The following is an 18,967-nucleotide window of genomic DNA, read 5'->3' as shown; positions in this document are numbered from 1 at the left end:
CCATTTAATTAGAGCTCCTGATAGTCAAAAAGGGATTTTACCAATGCAGTTAGCTCCTCCCGCATTACATATATAGAGGCCATTAAACCATATAGTTGGCAGATATCAACAAATCAATAAAAATATTAAACATAGATAACGATATACTTAAAACCCGGAAAATCTATTAAAAAATACTCACAGCAAACATTTCGCTTCTCCTCGTGCTTCATCGAAATATGAGCGGAGCGATTTCTTCACCGCATATGCACCGAAAAACAAAAATAGAAAATTAAGTTATTTAGATATAGTAATACAATAATTATAATTTACATAATACTAAATAAACAATTCAGGTTTGTGATTTATATGTTTTTCTTGTAATCCTAATATTAATAATATTAGGATCCATCGATCGGAACCCTTCACGGGTAAACTCTTTGTTTTAGATGTATTTTTTCTCCAATCGCTCCCAGCTTCCACTTCTATTTCTTCTTTTAAGCCACCTTTTTTCTTTAATTTGATCCACTGCAACGTCGGGACGAGTATTGCGAATGGGGAAGAGTTAATGCATCAGGCACAGGACAAGATAGGCTTCACGAGACTGATGGCTGACTGAATAATGGAGATATACACTTGGAGGAATATTTCGAGACTGGCTAAGGCTGTATATTAAGTCACTTTCGTCTTGAACTGTCAAATATATCAAACACAGTCGTGAAACATAAGTGCATAATATGTCATAAGCACTAACACTAAGCTTATTTGGAAGTTATCCATACATTGTGAAACAGACCCTTAGTCTGTTAGTAGAGCTTAAAATGTGTTATTATAACTTCTCAAAATCTTTTTACTATCTCCAGGCCGACTCATTTTTAATGGCCAAGTGTACAGAAACACAAGCAATTCAAAACTTTACAAATCCCTCTAGATTTTTATCGCAAGGTTAGTTTCTACACATCGGTAAAGAGTCAAAATGGAACCCTTGATCTCTTGTTTGCTGAAGTCGCTTCCGCGCTTAGCATAACCAGCCCTCAACTGATCTGTCAACAAGTCGACACAATAGTCGCGAACTCACCCCTATATAAGCCATACTCGCTGCTACCGGTGGTCAGATACAGACGTAATATTGTAAAGTTCTATTTTTAAAATTTGAATTTAAATAGTGTGTTCGATCTACTGTGCTTAAGTGAGTAATTGTTAAATTAATTAATTATTGTTATTAAATAATTATTTTAAATAATTTCTACAATTATTATGGAAGTAATGTAGATTGTAGAAATATTGTGAAGTGTTAGTCTTAATTTGAAAAAAACTTAACTAGACCTCGGGTTATTTAAAATAAAACTATTTTAAAGCACAATTAAAGGTCATGCCACGATTTAAAATTTGTGCATTTAGTAAGTAGATGTTGATTAAGCATACATTAAGCAGCTGCTTAGAGATGTATTCTGTAAAAAAATCTAATACTTTATTTTTAAACATTTTTTTTATTAAAATGTCGCTTTAATAAGTAAATTAAGAATTTTATTTTAATGTTGGTTAACGAACGACGACTACTGTGTGATCCGTTATACTGTGTGATCACACAAACAAATCAACACAAAATCATCAAGCTGAAAAAATTTCAAAATTCTTAGTAGATGAATAAAATCCATAAATAACAATTTTTTTTCACAAAAATAGTCACATAATTATTTATAGGGGAATCGTAACTTTGCCTGAAATTGAACGTAGCACTTTTAATCCTATTAATTAATTAAATGTGTGTTAATCAAGACCGTCACATGATGGGATTAGTTAAAGAAAAATGTATCATAGTATCATTTAACTGTTATCTGTATGTTAACTGTAAAAATGGACACACATGTTAAAAAGGGAATCGCTTTAAAAGATTTGAATATAAAAATCGTTATTCGCGTTTCTTGTTCCTCCAACATATAATGAGTTATTTTTCAGCAAGGTTTTGAAAACAGAGATTGTTAAAATTAATATAAATTATCACCAAAACGCAAAACTTGTATTTGTGATATGCAACCTTATTTCGCTTCCTATGACATATTCAACGACTCAATTTATATACTTCTTACCTCGCTTATGTCATAACAAACGATTCTTACGTATAAATACGGGTCTTAAGTATACAAATTATTTCAATCTTAAAACAGACGCGTGCGAATTAGCTATACTATCTCGTAGGCATTTCGTAGATTGACCATTTAAACACTTAAACGGCTTTCCCTTGAAATATCTTAACATTTTTATGAACTCCATTATGCCTCTAAGCCAATCAAAATTATTTGTAAAGTTTAAAATGTATTATTTTAACCGAAATTTGTTCTTTGAAGTGTCTATAGATATAAGCTTCCTAAGTTCAGCTACAGGTCTGTTCTACCTTCTGCATTATTTCTAACGCTCGCTCTTCGCTTTCTGCCTCCTGTTACATCGCCGAATTTACAAAATATCTGCAAGTTCCTTCGATTGTTTGCTCACTGCTAAATGTCGTTGTCGTAGATAAAAGGACCGCTGCTTCTACCTTCGCATCTGCAGCTTGGTGCCAGAGTAAAAATAAAAAAAACTTTAGTTTTTACATGGTTGGTATTTAATGGCTCCGTCTCTTGTAAGGAAATGTAAGGAAAGACTTACATTTTCAAAATACTTAATATCATAATTAGTTCCTTAATATAAAAATTTATAGTGAGAAGCTTTTATTGCAAGTACAGCATGAAAAGTATTTTTGAAGTTTTTTAATAACGCAAGACTTAGAATCAGCAGTATGTAGTATACGAATAATACCATGATATTATATTTTCTTTTGGAATAAGTGCATTGTTCTGAATTATCTTTATATTTTACCGGCCTAAAATATTTCATTTAAAAGCTTTATTTAATAACGAAATTTTCATTCTCAAGTTTTTATCACAGCAATTTCTACATTAAATGTGTCATCTTATGAAACACACAAATTAAGTTGTAGTTGAGTGAGTATTCCGTTCTATATAAATATATATTATATATTGTTTCACATTAACACGTCTGCAAATACCTTAACTGATAATCATGGTGTAAATGATTTAATATAGTTTTTTAATGTGAGTTAAAATCACACTTTCGCGGTTTGTTAGTGTTCGTAAAACGCCTCTTAAAAATATACTAACACAATACTGAGTGGCCTTTAGAAAACCGAATGAAAAGTAAATACACTGACAGATTGTGATGTATCGTCTCAATAGAGCCTATACGTCTATACAATAAATAAAAGTTAAGTTCTGTGGGTATCTGTGATCCCCTTTATTTTATTTTAAGCCTACAATCTATTTCCTATCGAGTTAAAAATTCTTTAAAATAAAAATAATTTAAATTATTTTTAGTAAATGGCCAGCCGGTCATCCAAAATCTAAACAAAAATTTTGATTCAAAATTTATAATCATTTGTCGATAAATATTTAATTATTTTATCTTTCGTACTACAGCTTAGAGTTTATTTATTTTTCTTTGATAATGAAATTCAACATTTAAATGGTGTTTTTCAAAGGGATTGATCCGATTAAATATATAAACTGTGTTTTATGTAACGATTATATTAATTATATTATGTCAATTAATTTAATTAATGAATTAAAAATAAATATATAACAACTTAATGGAAAGAAAAAGATCACGCAGGCAACAATGAAGTTGGCTGATGACTTGTTAGATTCTTCCCGACTTTTGGCAAAGATAGAGACATCTGGAACGGGCGATCATATCCATAGACTACTAACATTTACTTTATACAAAAATCTTTTGTAATGGAAATAAATAAGGCTTAATTATTATTAAATTAATTATGAATTCGGAAATTAAAGCGATTTTCTTCGGTTATACTGTAGTGTATTTGTTATGTTATTTATAGGATACAATAAGTTTTATAACCGACCTCAATTTGTATAAAAATTTGGTTACCTTAACTTGCGTAACTAATGCGTACTGACAACGAAGCCATAGAAGACAAGTATCGATTGTTCAACTGACAAATTAGTATGTCATGAAGAATCATTGCCACTGAAAATCTACAAAATCGTATAAATCAATTAGGTATTTTGAACTTTAAAAAACAACAGTAGAATTAACGATACATTCTGTCCTTAAATTGAAAAGGCCAGTCATATTATAAAAAGCCTTTTATTTCTTGCATTTTGAATGAAAATAAATGACACAACATTTTATCTATAACATTTTCTAAGTATATTTAAGAACCCCTCAGCAAGTGAATGCATCCTAGAAGAATCTCTAGGTATCTCAGTCATGGGCAATCGTCATATTACATTTATTTATCCAACGTGGATAGCTAATTACCTTAATGTCACATACAAAACAATACATAGAAGAAAACTAGATGAAAATATCTACAAAAATACTATTTCTATATTCTTCTTATACAGTATAGTTTGACATGAAGCAGACATTTTCTCAGTTCACTAAATGAAAAATTCAAAACGTCTGTTAATCTATGCATTATTTCCATATATTGTGTCATGCATGCTCTTTCCGAGAGGTTAGTTTTCGCGAGGGTACGAGTGGTAACGGCGGTCGATATCGTCTCCTAACGTCACCATCACCATGAGGTCTAGGCCCTGGAGCAATATTTGCCATAACACTTAGCATATGGCGTATATTTACTAACTGGCAATTGTATAATAAGTTATCCGTTATTTCTTTTTCATATTACCTTATTTCTATAAAACTGAGCCTTCCACAGTAACTATTTTTATTGTAAAACAGTATTGGAACTAAACTTAGTACAAATTTAGTATTTTTTAAAGACGTGGTGAATTTTTCTAAAGTCATTATTTTCTTTTCAGACACCATTATGGATCACAAGGAGTTTAGAGTGAAAGGTAAGACATACATACAGATACACTAAACCAATACGATAATGTCGAATAAAATAAAATGAAATATAATACTAGCGGACCCGACACGTTGTCCTGCACACATTTCAACCCATTAGGCTATCATGGACATAGACTGCAGTGTCATCTGCTGGGCTGATTTAAACGTAAACCTAATCCAAACCAAAAATATTCAAATCTTTCCAGCCATTTAAGGGGGGGAGCTTAGTGACATACACATGTACAGTAAAATTATATATATTAATTCTATTTTTTAAATTAATTCAAACTGCACACGGTGTTAAAATTTGATGGAAATCGGTTAAGTACTTTAGAAGTACATAGTGGATAAACAAAGTGATACGTAACATTTAGTAGATTTAATACGCAATATCGCAACTGTGAATTAATTTTTAACTGAAAATTTCGAATTCTGTAAGATACAATCATTTTAAACTTTTGATTTGAATCTGTTATACTCCTTACTTTCAAGTATATTTAAGTATGTATAATATTATGTTCCCTCAGCGTAGTAGCTAATTACACAAAGAATAGAAAAGAAAATGAAAAAATGTTAAAACTGTTAAAACAAATCTACTTTCAAGAAATAAGCAACTTTTTTTACTTCAGCTATTGTTGCAAAATTTTATCATGCTGATACAATCAGGCATTTTCCTGACAGCTATACAAGACAAGAAATAATTGATGTCTATACAACCAATAAACATTGATAACGTGTTCTCAATGCAATAAGCCTAAACGTATGGCCTCATAAAAGTGATCCTGGATCAACTGCCTTTATTGAATCCGAGTTTATTTGTCAATACGTGTATCCGATTTGTATATATAATCATTGCCGGCTTCGATAGGATTAGACTACGATGTTGAAATATTAAGTTATAATGGACAGTTTAAATAAATTTTATTTCAAACTTGCAAAATCTAACACTATTGTAGCAGAAAAACTTAGTATAATTCTGTAATAATACATTATACAAGTAGATCTAACTAAGACTATATTTTATTACCAATGCAATAAAATAAACCTTTGCCTTCAGAAGCACCAATTATTGATATGGAATTATAAAGACATTGACCAAGAGTAATCTTAATAAGTGTATCATTAAATCATACGCATAATTTATGCATTATTTAATGGTGAATTCTTAAGAAGTATATTGGACTATGATCCGATTCTGTTTTTTTCATGAAGTTAATTTCGAATGTATATCATATTGCATGCAATGGACATGCAATGGACTGGCGATAAAAAAAACGCCTGGCCTTAAAAAGAACGAAATAACCTGTAGCTTATATGCTCATATAAATTGCAACTAAATGTTTTTTAATCAATTTTACGTATTTTTTTTTATTTTTTGTAAATTATAAAACTAAGAGCGAAACTAAGACTATCTGGGAATGTATACTATTGGTTCTTCGCTAATATTATAAACCAATTATCTAATAGTATCTTCACTTATTTATTTTTTCGATTAAAGAGCTTTTATATAATATGTGTTTACCAATAAACTAAGTTCAAAACCACATATTGTTAATGTAAGATTATGTTACTTTACTATAGACGTTCATAGCTATAAGAATAGATTTACAGATTTTCATCCACACTCCACTGCACCAGATGCTTCATTGTTCTTTCATTGAGCGGAAAAGAGCTGATTAATTTATTCCATAGATTAAAACCAATTGATTTACAAATAAGGTCTTGATATGGTAATTTTATCCAAAGGATTGATTGTCAATCGGGATGTTTAACGCAAGAAAAAGACGTTAATGTACTTAAATTTTCTGTTCTAATACTTTGTTTATCAATGTAATCTGATTTGGCTTTATATACTGTCTAAGTGTTTTGTTTTATAATAAATAAAATGTTTTCTATTGAAATAAGTTTCTATTAAGTACCGTGGATACTACAAGCCGGTACTCCCAATAGCAACTGTATTAGCGATATCCACCAAACCATATGCATGTTGAGAGATCGCCGTTGTTGCTATCGCCATTTGAAGTTATAGAGTACTGGTGCAGGCCGATTCTCTTAATTACAAAATAAATCTCACTGCTTAGCAATTGGGCTAACTTAAAACAAATGTAAGTTTAATTTCAAGAGTTACAAATCTAATATACAACGTTAAACTCTGTTACTATAGAACATTAACATGTTACAAGCTTTCTATGTTATTGGTGTTGTGTATATCCATTTATCTCAGCCAAGGAGCTGGTAGACTTCATGGCGGACTACTTGGAGAATATAAGAGACCACCGAGTCTACCCTGGTGTGCAGCCTGGGTATCTCCACAAACGCCTGCCGACAGAGGCACCGCAGCAGCCTGAAAATTGGGACGATATCTTCAAGGATGTCCAGGAGCATATTATGCCTGGGGTAAGGACATTTCCCAAATGGAAAACATCATTCTACCACTTTAACATTATTAATTATCCTTATTTTAACTTTAGTTAGGGGTATGACTGCACAAATATGTAGAATATGTAGAAAATAAAGGCGCATCAACAAGATCAAGAAAAAATATGAAGATTTTAATATATTTTTTACTACCTGTTTTTTTTTAAATCATGATATGCTTTGAATATTATTAATAGTGAATTTCATCACTCAGATCGTACATTGGCAGAGTCCCCACATGCACGCCTATTTCCCGGCGCTGACGTCATATCCTTCCATCATGGGAGAAATGCTGTCCAGCACCCTCAACGTACTTTGCTTTACTTGGGTAAGTATATTTATTTTCATATTCTCGATTCTATTTACATATATTTTGGTTTTATTTGGCTTGTACAAGAAAACTAAACCAATTTTAAAATATTTAGAACCTAGTTCTTGTAAATAAAACTATCTTCATCAAACCTTATCAAGACACCTATGATTATCGTAACCAGGCCTCATCACCTGCTGGAACAGAACTGGAGACAATAGCAATGAACTGGCTAGGGAAATTGCTGGGTCTACCTGACTGTTTCCTCAATGAGAAGAATGACAGCCCTGGAGGGGGAGTTATACAGGTAAGAATTAATTATAAAGTTTTGTGTTGTTGCCAAAGAACCGTTAACAAATCAGTTTATTACTTATTAGATTTAAAAGTATGGCTTTCTGTTTAACTATAAAAAATCATGAAATTAATTATCTATATATATAAAAGAAAGTCGTGTTAGTTACACCACTTATAACTCAAGAACGGAAGAACAGATTTGGGTGAAAATTGGAATGGAGGTAGCTTAGAGCCAGGAGACGGACATAGGATACTTTTTATCCCGTTCGACAGCGTTCCCGTAGGACTTGACATGAAACGTCAGTCACTATAAAACGAGGTATAACAAAAAAGAATAATAAAACGCAAATGATAGCTATGTAATTGACGTATAATGACAGCTATGTAATGACGTATATATGACAATTTGATATTTGTAAGAAATCAATATTCAAAATATTTCTATTAAATAAATAATTAAATGTAATGATAGTGCCATTGCCCATTCGTATAGTGAAGATATTCAGTGAAGAGAACTATAAAACTCGATATGGTCGTATGTATACAGTTCGTCCAAAGAATGTTGAATGTTTCTATTTGTTGTTGTTGTCGAAAGACGCATTTAATCGAGTATTGGAACGGGAACGTGAATATGATCACCAGGAATTAGATTTAGTAGTTCAAACGAATGTAACCCTGTTGAATTACCAACAAAAGGAAGTTTATGATACTTTAATGAAGGCAAACGATGATGAAAATGGTGGTTTATATTTCCTAGATGACCTTGGTGGAACTGGCAAGACATTCCTCATGTCATTAGTTTTAGCAACTGTTCGGGCGAGATCCAACATAGCGGTTGCAGTTGCTTCTTCTGAAATAGCAGTCACATTGTTAGAAGGATGCCGTACGGCTCATTCAGCATTAAAATTACCGTTAAATCTTCAAACTATTGAAGAACCAACGTGTAATATTGCAAAACACTCAGCAATGGCCAATGTTTAGCGGCATCGAAAATCATCATCTGGGACGAATGCACAATGGCGCATAAACGTGCATTAGAAGCACTTAACCGAACTTAAAAGATTTACGAAATGACTCAAGATGTTTTGGAGGAGCAATGATTTTACTGTCTGGCGATTTCCGCCAAATACTGCCAGTAATTCCAAGATCTACGGCTGCCGACGAAATAAACGCTTGCCTCAAATGGTCAAATCTATGGCGCTATCTGAAGAAACTGCAGCTGACAACAAACATGAGAGTTACATTGCTTACTGATACATCTGCTGAAGATTTCTCGGAGCAATTGCTGACTATTGGTAACGGTCAAGTACCTGTCGATGGATCGAGCGGATTAATATCATTTTCAAATAATTTCTGTAATTTTGTCTCATCAAAAGACGAACTTATCAACAATGTATTTCTAAACATTATTTCTAGCTACAAAAATAATGAATGGTTGAATGAGCGAGCAATTTTAGCGGCTAAGAATAAAGATGTAGATGACCTGAACTACATAATTCAAAATAAGATCATTGGAACAATGCATTCATTCAAATCTATTGACTGCGTCACAAATGAAGATGAAGCCACCAACTATCCAATTGAATTTTTAAACTCTTGGACGTGCCTGACTTACCACCGCACAATTTACGCCTAAAGGCGTAGTAATCATGTTTCGAAACATAAACCAACCAAAACTGTGCAACGGTACGCGTTTGGTGGTTAGAAAATTGATGAACAATGTAATTTACGCTACGATAATGATAGAAAAATTCAAAGGTGAGGAAGTTCTTATTCCGAGGATCCCGATGATCCCAACCGATTTGCCGTTTGAATTTAAAAGACCTCAATTTCTGATACGTCTTGCATTTGCCATGACCATCAACAAATCACAAGGCCAATCCTTAAAAGTTTGTGGTTTAAATCTAGAACATTCATGTTTTTCCCATGGTCAATTATACGTGGCATGTTCACGGGTCGGAAGACCATCTGCGTTGTTTGTTTTTGCGCCTGATAATAAAACAAAAAATGTTGTGTATCACAAGGTACTTAAGTGAAGAGTAACCTATGTACTAAAATACAGAAATAATAATGAATGATTAATGTAGGTATTTAATTTTTTTGTATTTTGTTCCAATAAAAAAAAACTGCTTATTTATTGCCATTAAGGCGGAACAAAGTTCGCCGGGTCAGCTTGTTGTTAATAAAAATTATAAATTCGTAGGTATTATAATTTATCACAGCAAAATATATGAATTAATTTATTTGAAGTCAACATTTTTAATAGACTACTGCAAGCGAAGCAACCCTGGTCAGTCTTCTGGCTGCGAGAACCCGAGCTCTCATGGAGCTGGCGAGTTTAAATCCTGAGCTGCAGTCTTCTGAGCTGCTGGGGCATCTTATCTGCTACTGCTCAGACCAGGCTCATTCTTCAGTGGAAAAGGCTGGCTTAATTGGTAGAAAACAAATTCAAATTCTACTTAAGTAGAATTTAAGTAGAATAAATTACTAAGTAATTTTTAGTGCCTACAATATTTTACTAGCATTACTTTTGGCAAGCGTTTTTCCATTAAAATGCATTTTATACAAAAAATCTTATACAGGGCTGGTGCGTATGCGGTACATAGAGTCAGATGAAAAGCAGTCCATGAGAGGAGCTAAGCTCGAAGAAGCCATTCTTAGTGACAAGGCGAAGGGTCTTGTGCCATTTTGGGTAAGATTATTTAAAAAATGCTTTAAAATGTAGTTTTGCTAACATTGTTACTTAAGTCAACATAACAATAACATTGTCTTAATCTATAAAAATATATATTTATAACTGTATATCAATGAAATGCTGCCAGCGTTAAGCTTAGTTTGATTCAAACAGACAAACAAAATATCTTTATTCATCTAGGCAAACAAGTACACTTATCAACGTTAAAAAAATTAAATGAATTGTAAATTTACATTTACTACCAGTTCGCAAGTCAAGGGCGTAAAGCGGGCTAGCTTGCCACAAGTTCCAAAGTTTTTCATTTATTTTTATTATAACTATGTAGGTTAAGAACATTGTAAACAGTCTTGATTGTTATGATTACTAATTTAAAACTGTTCCCTAATTTTTATACAAAAATAAATAATATTGAAAATCATATAACTAAATTTAAAATTAAAAATGATTTTGGTTTTATAAACGTCATTTTACAATACTATATTGTGTCCAAGCGATAATTTAAGTATACAATATTGTTCAGTAAAATAATTCTTTTCCATTATTTAAACAACTTTCATTAATTATAAAATCTTACTAAAAATAACTTGAAATATGAATAGCATCTGCGCCATTTGAATATTGTCTGCAACTCCCAGGCGTATTATTAGTAGCGACTTGGACGTTTTTAAACAATGATTGGATCTAAGGGACCAATTTGTCGTTGGGTTTCCAAAGGAGTTTAATTGAGACAGCATCTTAAGATTTCTCCTCCGATTTTTGCTTTATATATGAAACAATGAACGACATGGTTTGGTAAAACTTTTTATTTACGATTATGTGTGTTTAATTTTATATATCCGAATATCGGAAAGGATATAATAGAGAAATATCGAAGCTGTGTATGAGAAATTTACCGGTAAAATACCGGTTTTTTCACGATGTTTAGCTTGACAGATTATGTTGTGTTACTAAATGTATGATACATTTTTTAAGTATTACAAAACCAGTTCAAATTCGTACCGATATAATTCAAAGTCAAATTATCCTTTCCTGCATTTTTACTTTCCTTAGTCTTTTCTTGAACTTTACTTTCTACTTTGATGCTCTCATAATGAATGCAATCTCGTGAGTCGCGAGTGAAAATTATCTATTATCGTTGCGATCATGTATGTAATTATCTTTGTAGCATACTATAATAACTTGTATGTGGAGCGTTATTAATAATAATCCTGGAACATTGTCTACGTTTTTACACAACCCTAGAGGAATTTACTCGATTTGACTTTATTGACTTCTAATAATTGTTAATTAGTTTAGTTTAAAACGCAATATCCTAAATTTTTTAGTTGTTTCAGATACTCTAACATTTCTGTACTTCCTGTGTTACGGTGAAAGCGGATTAAATTTAAATCTGAAAGTATTGTTAATAATACATTAAGGACATATAGGACGATGACTTTTCGATGTTTAGATTTTTTACGTCTTTTTAATTAGGTTCTGTTTTCAACATATTTTAATCGTAGAGATACTTAGATGCACATATATTTAAAATTTATATTTATATTTTTTATCATAATTAACTTTAATGAGCATAATATAATAGTTGAAATTAAAAAGAGAGTGTGATAGACAGTGACAGACGCCCTTGATTTTTTTGAGCAGTAAATGTAAATTTAGATTTTATTCTTATATGTACCTGTATATTAAGTTACTTACAGAAATAAATTTTCTTTTGTATTGCTGACTTAAGTACGAAACCTCTATTAAGCCTCTTCTGTTCAACTAGACAACCAGTTAAAATATTACTAAGAGTTATGAATACGTTAGATTATTCGACTTAGGGTCCTTCAAGAAAAGAGCGTTCAAATTCTTAAAAGGCCGGCAACTCACTCGCGAGCCTTCGGGCATCGAGAGTGTCCATGGGCGGCTGTATCACTTAACATCAGGTGAGCCTCCTGCCTGTTTGCCCCCTTGTCTATAAAAAAGAACGTTTTGATCTTAGGTTCAACACAATTATTATCACTGTTTTGCACATGCGTAGCTGTCTTTTCATAAGCTTTTTTTAAAGGTGTGTGCAACCCTGGGTACCACGGGTTCAGTAGCATTTGACAATTTGCGTGAAATTGGTGAGGTCTGCGAGCGCCATTCCGCTTGGTTGCATGTGGACGCTGCATATGCTGGGAGCGCCTTCGTCTGCCCTGAATATAGGTAATGGTTTTGTCGATAAGAAAAATATTTTCATTTTCAGCTTCCTTTTGCGTCAGACATATGCAGGTATTGCTTATTGGCAAAGGAAGGTGCGAATATGTAACATTTCTCACAAACATTACACAAAATCATTATTTTGATGTCCTAATCCAGGGCCGGAGGTGAAGTAAAAAAATTACATTTAATTTACTTTAATACGTATAACGATGATTGAACTTAATGAAATATGGCCTTTTAATCGCCGTGATTTTTTAGACTTAACACAAATTTAAGAATTTCAACAGTTAGATCACAGTTACGTCAGAGATATGCAGGTATTGCTTATTGGTAAAGGAAGGTGCGAATATGTAACATTTCTCACAAACATTACACAAAATCATTAATATGAAGTCATATTTCATATTAAATAACAGTATTTACTTTTAAGTATGGAGGTCCTTTAGACAATGGGCCATGAGGCTGAGAGTTCTACGTTTTCTTGTTTCTTTGTTTGGTAGTATCTGAACCCATAGCAATAAAGGTGGGAGCTGCAGCTTGCACTCCACTGAACCGGAAATAGTAATACGTATTTAATTATTAAAACAATTTATTGTTTCAGACATTGGTTGGATGGCATCGAGCAAGCTGATTCATTTGCCTTTAACCCATCTAAGTGGCTGATGGTCAACTTCGATTGCACCGCTATGTGGTAAGTCACTCTGCTCCTCTTCTTGTGGTACCTCCACTGGAGGTTTGCGTCAGTCTCGTGAAGTGTGTCTTGTCCTGTGCCAGATGGAGAAACTATTCGCATATCCGTCTACTCACTAACGTTACGAAGCCATGTTTTTTTTTCCTTTTTACTTTCTTCCATTTAGCTATGTTATGTCAGTGTTTGCCATTGGTTTCTTGCGTATCATATCTCATACGTAGATTTCCAGTCTTACTAACGAAATAAAATATACCTATAAGTATGAAAACAATGTAACAATTCTTAACATGCCGGTAAAGTATTTGCTAGGCCTCTGGCATTGAGAGTGTCCATGGGCGGCGGTTTCACATAACTTCAGGTGATGAATAGACGATGGGCATGCATTTAAATAAATGTGATTTATATTTCAGGGTGAGGGACAGCACAGCACTACACAGAACTTTTAACGTTAATCCAATTTACTTGAGACATGAAAATTCAGGTAATTCCTAATTAAATTGTATTAAAATGGGTTTAAGTACATTCTATTTGCTTCCGTGGCTTAGTTTGCAAACGCGTTTTCGTTGTATTTAATTTTAGTTTAGGCCCGGAGTGTGTAAAACTCTAATTGTGCACTAAATGAAATCCTTAAGTTTAAAGTAAAATTAATAATAAAATCCGTTTATATAACCTTTAAGTCAAATGTCAAAAGAAACTCATATATTTTAAACTATTAATATTGAGATATACTATATTATTTTTTTTTTTTTTTTAGGAAAAGCCATCGATTATATGGTAAGTCGAAAAACGTGCTATTTATGTGTTGCTTTGTGTGTTGTTTGTTTTTATACGCTAACGTTTATTTCCACAAAACATAGGTTGGATCGCAGAAAGCAAACACACAACACCACAATTTTAAAACCCATGACAATTCGATCCATGAATTACAAGGTGATGAATTCTCGAAAGATGATGAACTCCATGGTTATAACAAAATGGCGTCCGGTTGCAGCCAACAGATACAAATTGAGAACCCAAATAAGAAAGAACTACTTGTATGTGTGTTTTTATTGGTGCTGGTTATGGTGATGGGAATAATTTACTTTTAAAAAGTTAGCTTTTTTCATGCAGATAAAATACGGGTAGACATAACTTTTAACAGTGGATTTTTATGCTTCACTGTTTGTGAGTTAGTATCAGAATCTAACATAATATACAGTATTTACAATATTCTTAACCTACATAGTAATAACAGTAATTAATAAAAATAAAATTTAAACAAACTTAAAATGTTTGGGCCCTGTAGCAGTGTTTAACGCTGGCAGCATTTCCTTACTTTATTGCGATACTTGTGAGGAAAGGACCAGTTCTTTGGTCACCGGTACTATCAGCCAAGCGCCAACTTGACTCTTTAATTAGCACCTGGGCACTTGAAATTCCAATCCAAAATCCAGTCCACCCCAAAGGGTACAAAATCAAAGTTGAACTTTGAAGCTGAAATGAATCACCAAAGTCATAAATCCAATAATTTGGTTCCAAATCTAGTTAAATATGAAAGTACGTAAAGTAAGTATTGCTACATCTACGCAGCACTCACTACATTTCTATGTATCATTCACTACATTCACCATTTATTAAAATCCTATAATTTTATCCAAGGTATCACTTTTATATCTCACTTTCATGAGCCTTTATTAATTAGTATTAATATTCCACTGAAAATAACTGATGAAGATCAGAGTTCCAAATTTCCAAAAAAAAAGGCTTAGCTTGTCCAAAAAAATAAACTAAGAGCAATTGATGCCGAGACACGGCCTATTTTTATTTTAGCCTATATATTTTTCTTTGCCCAATTTTAATTCCTTCAAATTTTATTACAGCACTGGCAAATACCACTGAGTCGTCGTTTCAGAGCCCTGAAACTGTGGTTTGTTCTGCGTAATTATGGTGTTAGTGGAATTCAAAAACATATTCGCGAGGTATTTATTTTACGTACATTTGCAAGACTTCCTATTTCTATTATAATGGTTTGTAGTTCCAAACTAAAGAATGATAATAATAATATATAATGTTTGCTGCTTGTAAGGAACTACAGAATAATAGTTATTGCGAAGCATATCTCGTATTTGCCGGGAATCGTACACATCCGGGCTAGAAACCATGCGCGTAGCCTCATAATTATTGTTATGTATGTTGCCACTATTAATTACAAAATATTATTAAGAACCGATTTGAGGAATTATGTAATGAATTACGTATGTAATTGAGACTTACGGATATTTTAAGGTTTATGTGAAGTGTGTAATATTTTATGAACAACGTAAATTGTGTAACTTTTGAGAATATTCATGTTGCAGAGTGTTCGCCTGGCTCAAAAGTTTGAAGCTCTAGTGCTGGCTGATCAACGTTTTGAAATCCCACAAGCCAGGAACTTAGGTACATTTTTAAACTAAAATATATATTTAGACTAATTAAATAAAAACATATTTAAGGTTTTCCTTGATTTTGTTGTCTAATTTCACTTAATTAATGTTTATATGAAAAATATGTGATTTATATCGCGAGTAGTCATGATTGAAATGTGAATTAGAAAATCTTCCACAAGACTTAAGATTATTTATAGGTAGTATGACGACATTGAAAAACCTTTGTAAATGCAAATATATCTTACAGGAATGGTAGCTTTCCGCATGAAAGGTGATAACACACTGACAGAGCTACTCCTCAAGCGACTGAACGCCCGCGGCTACATTCACGCTGTACCAGCCTGCTTTAAAGGAGTTTACGTCATCCGATTTACCGTTACCTCTCAGCGGACTACTAACCAAGATATTTTAGGTAAAAACCTGATGAAATCCAGAAACCCCAATGAGGAAGACACTTTTCGTTGCGCCTTCTGCAGTTGACGCAACATCTATACTTAGAACTATAGTCCGTACATAAAAAACGTATTACATTTTTAAATATGTATTAAACTGATAGTTAAATAGTTCGCTTTGACGGTAGTCCTTAATCCGTGATTACTAAATTTTGTTTTAGTAATTAGAAAAATTTGGGATGAAAACGTAACAAAACTTTTTTTTGACTAATTAATAATTCAAATATTCCAGTTTTTAATGATCAGCTATGTTATATTATGGTAATGTATCACTTTGTTTTCCAAATCAATTGTTTTCGATAATCTTTCTATTGTTTCATTCTGAAACGTATAGTGTATACTGTTTCTTATACAATATAATCTTACAAAAAATATTTTATTATTCTCTTTAGATGACTGGAACGAAATAAAAACAGTGGCATCAGAGATTTTAATTGACGTCTTTGGATCTGAATGTGGCAACATCGCTGTACCCAAGAAGCCTAGGATTACCCTAAAAGGTGACGTATTAAATGTGTGTTAAAATACCGTAACCGTCAAAGCTATACAGAATACTAAATACAGTTTACTAATACTTACAAAGAAATAAATGTGATAACGAACTCTTGTTTATAGTTCGATCTTCAAACGAAGGTTTTTAGTAATAATGTATTAAAGAAAAAGCCTCTAGAAAATAGCCATTATATTTATTAAAATATGAATTTTTAAATATATTGTTTTATATTTTCTACTAATTGAACACTTAATAGTTTAATTAGTTTTGATTTCTGAAAATCATAATTTCAGACACCCGCGAACTTAACGCCACCTTTGGTACCAGCCTTCTTCTGGCTAATTCCCCCATGAGTCCAAAAATCGTGAACGGCACACACGTGGCCATATGTGACTATGAACAGGTGCTGTCATCTTGTGCTCAGACTTTTGCCCAGCTGAAGATGGAACCTAAGGATAGCCCAGGTCAGCTTCTCTGTAAACAGATAATTAAAGCATGCAATTAAAATATAATATGCCGGCCTTTGTAATTAACCACTAAACCAGAATTGAGTGCCTTTTTGAAATCTCTATAAAATAATTGTTTATCTATTTGACTAACCAAGCACTTATTGTCACACTTATTCTTATTAACTAATAGAGATGCGCCGACGCATCCGTGGTATTCGTATGGTTGGGAAGAAATTCTCCTTGGACTCTTGCATGGACATGGTCCAGGGTCTGATGATGGAACAGTCTCTACCTCTTTGCGCTGAGGAGAGGGAGGATGCTTCTAATGGTTGGTGGTGGATTTATATAATGATAATATTTAATACTACTGAAAAGTATACGCAATTTACTAAACCTTAGTACAGGGTAACAGACCCACTTACCTGCCCGCAGACTTGAAATCTTCGCATTAACTAGCCTTATACCACAAAATTATAATATACTGAAAATATATTTGAAAAATAATGACAAAGACTTCAGTTTGCAACTCACAGATTTAAAAAACAAGGGTCATAAAAATTTCACATTTTTCTGATTTATTATAGGTGCAACTGAACCTATCGGGGCAAATTACTGAGGTAAATACAATAAAACATTATAGGTGGTGGGTCCCGCTTAACTTTATTGACAGTTGCTTAACATAATTCCCTTCAAAATAAGCGTTTTATTCACTTTAACACCCCCAGGATCAAGCCCAGGAGAAAAATCTATATCATCTTCCCCAGTAACATCCAGCAACGCGATTAAACAAGATGCGGACACCAACCAACTTCACATACCAGCGACACCATCGCGACAGCTTCGTTCCCGATCGGTTGACGCATCTCTTTCTGAACTTAACTTCGACGACGCAAAAATTACTATCGACCTCAAAAATAACGAAGTCACCATCACACCTACAGAAAACAAGAAGTTCGATGAAAAGGTACATTTTAGTGCAGCTGAAGAGAAGCTTAAAATTGGGAATCCAGATTTTGGAAACGTGCAAGATGTGCAGGCAGGTTCGGATGAAAAGCTTACTATAAAAGGTCCAGGTGGTTACATTAAGAAGCTGATTCAACAATTCAGTGAGAATCAGTTTGAGGATGCTAAACCTGAATCTGATCGAGCAATTTCTAGCATTAAGGACAGAGCCGACGCGATTTGCAAAAAATGTCTGCATTACAAAGGTAGAATCACCAAATAAGAACATGAAAAGATGGTTGATATATATCGTTTCATCAAAGCAGATAAAACTGTTGTCGATAGAGTTAAAAGAGAGCTGGCAATAATATATAAGTTTTCTTTGCTTTTAGTGAAGTTGGAAAACATCTTCTTCAATAGGAAGCTTATTCTCTATCTAATTGTTATACCTTAGCATAGTATCAGGCATGTAATGTAGCTTTTGTCTTCAAATACACGGACGTTGTTATAAGGTTTTTGCCTAATAAAAGTACTTGCTTACGTCACGCATAATGTGGCCAAGTTACGGGCTAAAACTAATAGGTCGTATTATATATTAATAGTAAATTTAATATCATAAAATGGGATAGCACATATCGTTATTATTTTAAAGTAGAAATTATTTTTATTTGCTTCTTTAGAGTTTATTAGAATAATAAAAATACATACATATTTTAGTAGTGGAAATGTTGATTTTTAATTCTCACTTTATTCATTAAATACCGTATTCTCTATCAAGCA

General features: G+C 32.7%; 1 protein-coding gene across 4 annotated transcripts; it reads left to right on the top strand.

Moving 5' to 3' along the window:
* Positions 1 to 1,083: 1,083 nt before the first annotated feature.
* Positions 1,084 to 18,886, top strand: LOC110995341 (histidine decarboxylase). 4 transcript variants are annotated; one of them, XM_045631312.1, is made up of 20 exons: positions 1,084 to 1,168; positions 4,824 to 4,859; positions 7,079 to 7,251; positions 7,487 to 7,600; positions 7,767 to 7,889; positions 10,143 to 10,311; positions 10,459 to 10,568; positions 12,619 to 12,758; positions 13,357 to 13,446; positions 13,857 to 13,927; positions 14,201 to 14,220; positions 14,304 to 14,480; positions 15,306 to 15,404; positions 15,783 to 15,861; positions 16,099 to 16,263; positions 16,696 to 16,803; positions 17,090 to 17,260; positions 17,436 to 17,573; positions 17,830 to 17,862; positions 17,971 to 18,084. In XM_045631312.1, the coding sequence occupies exons 2-19, from the start codon at positions 4,832 to 4,834 to the stop codon at positions 17,859 to 17,861; spliced, it is 2,007 nt and encodes a 668-aa protein (XP_045487268.1). In that variant the 5' UTR covers positions 1,084 to 1,168; positions 4,824 to 4,831; the 3' UTR covers position 17,862; positions 17,971 to 18,084. The 4 variants fall into 4 exon arrangements, with proteins under 4 accessions (XP_045487268.1, XP_045487266.1, XP_045487269.1 ...); XM_045631310.1 differs by lacking the exon at positions 17,830 to 17,862 and having other exon boundaries at positions 17,971 to 18,886; XM_045631313.1 differs by lacking the exon at positions 17,436 to 17,573.
* Positions 18,887 to 18,967: the final 81 nt, after the last annotated feature.

Source organism: Pieris rapae, chromosome 15 (assembly GCF_905147795.1).
Source record: "Pieris rapae chromosome 15, ilPieRapa1.1, whole genome shotgun sequence".
NCBI lineage: Eukaryota > Metazoa > Arthropoda > Insecta > Lepidoptera > Pieridae > Pieris > Pieris rapae.
The sequence above is the reverse complement of the archived record's forward strand: the minus strand, read 5'-3'. Positions and strand labels throughout refer to the sequence as shown.

Excerpts from the sequence above, each read along its gene's own strand:
- LOC110995341 (XM_045631310.1), top strand. The coding sequence starts at position 4,832 with ATGGATCACAAGGAGTTTAGAGTGAAAG. Across the intron at positions 17,261-17,435 it reads GGAACCTAAGGATAGCCCAG|AGATGCGCCGACGCATCCGT; the intron begins GTCAGCTTCTCT and ends ATTAACTAATAG. Across the intron at positions 17,574-17,970 it reads GAGGGAGGATGCTTCTAATG|GATCAAGCCCAGGAGAAAAA; the intron begins GTTGGTGGTGGA and ends TAACACCCCCAG.